The 5,304-nt window shown below is 53.7% G+C and overlaps 1 protein-coding gene across 1 annotated transcript; it reads left to right on the plus strand.

Moving 5' to 3' along the window:
• Positions 510-5,084, plus strand: LOC108633460 (BOLA class I histocompatibility antigen, alpha chain BL3-7-like). Its single transcript, XM_018038836.1, has 8 exons — positions 510-614; positions 922-1,191; positions 1,387-1,662; positions 2,556-2,831; positions 2,949-3,053; positions 3,474-3,506; positions 3,646-3,693; positions 3,856-5,084. The coding sequence occupies exons 1-8, from the start codon at positions 551-553 to the stop codon at positions 3,858-3,860; spliced, it is 1,077 nt and encodes a 358-aa protein (XP_017894325.1). The 5' UTR covers positions 510-550; the 3' UTR covers positions 3,861-5,084.

The following is a 5,304-nucleotide window of genomic DNA, read 5'->3' on the forward strand; positions in this document are numbered from 1 at the left end:
CAGTCAAAGGCTTTGGCACTCAATAAAGCAGAAGTATATGTTTTCTCTCTGGCTTTTTCCATGATCCAGCGGATGTTGGCACTTTGATCTCTGGCTCCTCTGGCTTTTCTAAATTCAACTTGAACATCTGAAAGTTAAGGGTTCAGGTTCTGTTGAAACCTGGTTTGGAGAATTTTGAAAATTACTTTGCTAACATGTGAGATGAGTGCAATTATTCGGTAGGTTGAACATTCTACCTCGCAGGAGGGGAGGGATTTGGGCAAAGTCCCAGGTGCCTGGAAGGCGAGCAGCTCAGGATCTCAGGGTCAAGGGCGGTGTTTGGGGCTGAGAAGCTCCATGTTGGGGATTCCCCTTCTCCTCGAGTTTCACTTTCTCTCTCACAACCTGTGTTTAGCCCTGCTGCCTGGACACTGGTGATGCGGCCCCTGTTCTCACTGCCACTGGGTGGTGCCCGGTTTCTGGAAAAACCAATCAGCGTCTCCTCGGTTCCCGGTTATAGTCTCCAGGGACCCGCCCGGACTCCGCTTCCCAGACCCAGAGGACGGGAGTCATGGGGTGGCGAATCCTCCTCCTGCTCATCTCGGGGGTCCTGGTCCTGACCGAGACTCGGGCGGGTGAGCGCGGGGTCGGGAGGGAACGACCTCTGCGGGGAGGGGCGTGGGGATCTCCAGGGAGTCTGGCGGGCAGGACCCCAGGGAAAGAGCAACCCCGACGCCCCTGCCCAGACCCGCCCAGGGGCCTGTCCTGTCCCTCCCTTGAATATTGACCCCTCTTCTCTTCCCTCTCCGAAGTTCGGGCCGATTTTCGACCTCTTCCATCTCGCTGGCCCTCGCTCCCTCCTCCCTCCCGGGTCCATCACCTCGGACCCGGGACCCGCGCCGGGAGGAGGTCGGGCCGGGTCTCACCCCTCCCCGCCCCCAGGCCCCCACTCCCTGAGGTATTTCGGCACCGCCGTGTCCCGGCCCGGCCTCGGGGAGCCCCGCTTCATCTCTGTCGGTTACGTGGACGACACGCAGTTCGTGCGGTTCGACAGCGACTCCCCGGATCCGAGGATGGAGCCGCGGGCGCGGTGGGTGGAGCAGGAGGGGCCGGAGTATTGGGATCGGAACACGCGGAGAGTCAAGGACGCCGCACAGACTTTCCGAGCGAACCTGAACACCCTGCGCGGCTACTACAACCAGAGCGAGGCCGGTGAGCGACACGGCCGGGTCCGGGTCTCGCCCCCATCCCCAGGGACCGGCGGGGTCGCCCCGACTCTGCGGGTCCGAGGGTCACCCCAGCACTGCGGGACACACCCGACCTCCGGCCCAGGAGGAGCTCCCGTGGGCTTGAGCCGGTTTCATTTCAGTTTGGGTTTAATCACCGCGGGTGGTCTGGGCGGGTCAGGGTCTCACACCGTCCAGGTGATGTACGGCTGTGATGTGGGGCCTGACGGGCGTCTCCTCCGCGGGTATGAGCAGCACGGCTACGACGGCAGAGATTACCTCGCCCTGAACGAGGACCTGCGCTCCTGGACCGCGGCGGACGCGGCGGCTCAGATCTCCAAGCGCAAGTTAGAGAAGGAAGGTGTTGCGGCGCGTGTGAGGATCTACCTGGAGGGCCGGTGCGTGGAGTCGCTCCGCAGATACCTGGAGACCGGGAAGGACATGCTGCTGCGCGCAGGTACGAGGGGCCCGGGGCCGCCCTGATCTCCCCTCGGGCTGGAGCTGGGTTCCCACGAGGAGAGGAAAGTGGGGTCCCTGTGGGAACAGCGCCCCAGGTTCTTGTCAGGAGAGGGAGGAAATCCGCCCGGGTTTTCAGATTCTGTACAAGACAGTCACCAGTGGCCCCACTTCTCTCAAGGACAATCAAGGAATCCAGTGTCTTTGAGGAAGAAGCAGGAAACAAACCATCCCTGAAATAGCTGGTCAGCGGTGCCCTTTGACCGTAGCCACCATCCTGTGATCCATGACTTTCTCCCGTAAGGCCTGTTCTCACCCTGAGAGCATCTTAGGAGGCCTGACTCCAGCTTTTCTGAGTCATTCAGCCTCCACCAGAGTCAGGACCTTAAGTCTGTTTTCTCCCCCTCACATTTTTAGAGCTCCTATCCTAGTCTCTCATTCTAGAAATTTCCAAGGACTAATATAGATCATCCCTGATCTCCGAGATGAGGCTGTTATCTAGCTCTCGTGCTGCTTTTTTCAAAACCATGCTCCTGAATGTTCTGTAGCTCAGAGGGTAAAAAATTTCATAAGTCTGGGGATCTGATGTACAGCCTGGTGACTATAGTTAGTCCTGTATTGTATACTTTAAAATTCATCTTAATCATTCTCATCATCCCTGTCAAATAGACGCACACATAAGGTAAGTTGATGAATACATTAATTACCTTCACAGTGTCCATATATATCAAAGCAACATGTAGTACACTCTAAATGTGTACAATTTTTGTTAGGTATACGCCGGTAAAGCTGGGTAAAACTCACTGTTTTGTTCGTTCTCAGGATGGTCACATGACACTGCTTCAGTGACCCATGAAGGTAACACAAACTGTGAATTTTCTGATTTTTCCTCAGACCCTCCAAAGGCACATGTGACCCGACACCCCATCTCTGACCGTGACGTCACCCTGAGGTGCTGGGCCTTGGGCTTCTACCCTGAGGAGATCTCACTGACCTGGAAGCACAATGGGGAGGACCAGACCCAGGACATGGAGCTAGTGGAGACCAGGCCTTCAGGGGACGGGACCTTCCAGAAGTGGGCGGCCCTGGTGGTACCTTCTGGAGAGGAACAGAGATACACATGCCGTGTGCAGCATGAGGGGCTTCAGGAGCCCCTCACCCTGAGATGGGGTAAGGAGGGGGATGGGATGGAGCTTCCACTCAGATAAAGCAGGAGCCCTTCAGGACTCAGTTCAGCAAGATCAGGACTCAAGCCTGAGGTCAGGGCCCCTTTCCTTTCCTCCACAGAATCTCCTCAGCCCTCCGTCCTCACCATGGGCATCATTGTTGGCCTGGTCCTCCTTATGGTGGCTGTGGCGGCTGGAGCTGTGATCTGGAGGAAGGAGCACTCAGGTAGGGAAGGGAGGGAGGGATCTGAGTTTTCTTGTCTCAGTGGGGTTTCAAGCCGAGGTAGAACTTTACCTGCCTGGTTACTGGAAAGTACCCTCCACACACATGTGGAGTCTGGAGCTGAGGCTAACATTTTTCTTTTCTAAAGCACGTGTGAAAATAAAAGAGAAATTTTTCACCTTCCTAATTCCAGTTAGGGACCAGGTTTCCAGCACTTGAATGTCAGAGGGAGGTCCTTGTGAGGACCTCCAGGAGGGCAGGTGTCCCAGTCCTTACACATCTCCCTTCTCTGTGTTCCTGATCCTATCATGAGTTTTGACCCCAGTTCCAGAAAGTTCTGTGGGGTCTGGGACTAGGGGTTGCTCTAGGATCTCATGACTCAGCATTCTCCCTGGCCTCTCAGGTTATATTTTCTTCTCACAGGTGAAAAAGGACAGATCTACACCCAGGCTGCAAGTAAGTGTGGAGGGGGTGATTCCTGAGACCCCTGTGAGGGTGCAGACAGGAGGCCATGGGGGGCTCATCCTCCTCAAAGTGCCTTCTCCAGTTTCTCTCCTGTGGGTTCTGACCACGTCCTGGTCCTGTTCTCCCCCAGGCAGTGACAGTGCCCAGGGCTCTGATGTGTCTCTCACGATTCCTAAAGGTGAGACCCTGGAGGGTCTAGATTGGAAGGAATATTGGGACAGAGGGGACACATTGGGTGGTGGGGATCTTTGAGTGGTACATGTGAGCATGTCGGGGGCTGTGGAGAATATGAGTGCTTATATGACTGACCTGACTGGTCCCTGATTCTTTTCTCTCACAGTGTGAGATGCTGCCTTGTGGGGACTGGGTGATGCTGCATCCCGCTATGTGACATCAGATCCCCAGACCCCTCTTTCTGCAGCTGCATCTGAATGTGTCTGTGCCTAGTAGCATAACATGAGAAGCTGGGGAGACTGATTACCCCTGCCCACTGCGCCCACTCCCGCCCTTACCTGTGTTCTCCTCCCTGATATACTGTCCTGTTCCAGCAGAGATGGGGCTGGGCCGTCTCAATCCCTGTCTTTGCTTCATATGCACTGAGTAATGATGTCTTATTTCCTCTTTGAAAATAAAATCTGTATATATGAATCTGTTTTTCTAATTGGTGCCATGAAGGGGGATTGGATAATAAAGGTGAGGATTCCTAAAGTTTGAAAGAGGAAATAAACTGAAACATTGAGAACCTTCCAGATCCATCCACAGGTTTGCTGTGCTGAGTCAGCTGCAGGAAGGAAAGGCGGAGGCTGTGAGGAGCTGAGTGTGGACAGGGCCTGTGCCCAGTCAGTGATCCGTGCCTGGTGGGCATGCATGCAGTGTCCATGCACTGCCCATGGTCACTCCTTGGCTGGGTCCTCGTCTCCATTCCTTTGTCCTTGTCCCTTCAGTAAATCCTTGTCCCACCAAGGACCTGTGATGATGGACTCCGAAGTCACCTGAGCCATGTTGTATCTCCAGCACCATGGACAGGGTGCTTTACTTAAACGATAATCCTAGGATCAGGGCTTGGACCTATCCTTAGCTCCTGTCATTTTTGAATGTGTTTATATTTTGCTTATTTACTTATTGCTATTCTTGTTGTTGGTGTAATGACTGTTCTTTTCATGTGTAGAGTCCTGGTCTCATTCTTCTCCGGGTGACCACATCTCTGACAGCAGCAGGGGTCACTTTGCCTGTCATTGTCCCCACAAGTGCAAGGGGACCATGCACACAGGATTCTCAGTGGTTCCAAGAGAGAAATTTCAGAGCCATCCAGCTCTTGCCCTCCTAGAGATTTTGCTGGTTTCTTCTTTCCAACGTTTCTCCATCTTTTTAAAGGAACCACATGCTGGAACTTGCAAAGAGGAGAGACCCAATAGTTTCATATCTTGACTTAATTCTTATTGGACTTTTCTCTTCTCTGCAGTCTGCCCCTTCTTCTGCCCTTACATCTTCTAAGGCTACTGTTGGCTCCCATCTCAACACATGGATTTAGAAAGCAGAGTCTAATAAAATCACAGCAGGTTGAATATAGGAGCTGGAAGCGAAGGATCTTCCTTTCTGAAGAGATAAACAGCCTTGTGTGTGGTGTGCAGGCTGATTGGTGGGGGAGGGAAGGGAGATCACCCTTGTGAGTAAAACAGGTGGCACTGAGGTCAGTGCAAATGGATGTTGTGCTGTAACTGCCACTAGACAGCATGTGGCCTGAGGTCACATCAATAAAGACCTCTCTCTGGAACAGGGAAGCGCTTTA

Source organism: Capra hircus, chromosome 23 (genome assembly GCF_001704415.2).
Source record: "Capra hircus breed San Clemente chromosome 23, ASM170441v1, whole genome shotgun sequence".
Lineage (NCBI taxonomy): Eukaryota > Metazoa > Chordata > Mammalia > Artiodactyla > Bovidae > Capra > Capra hircus.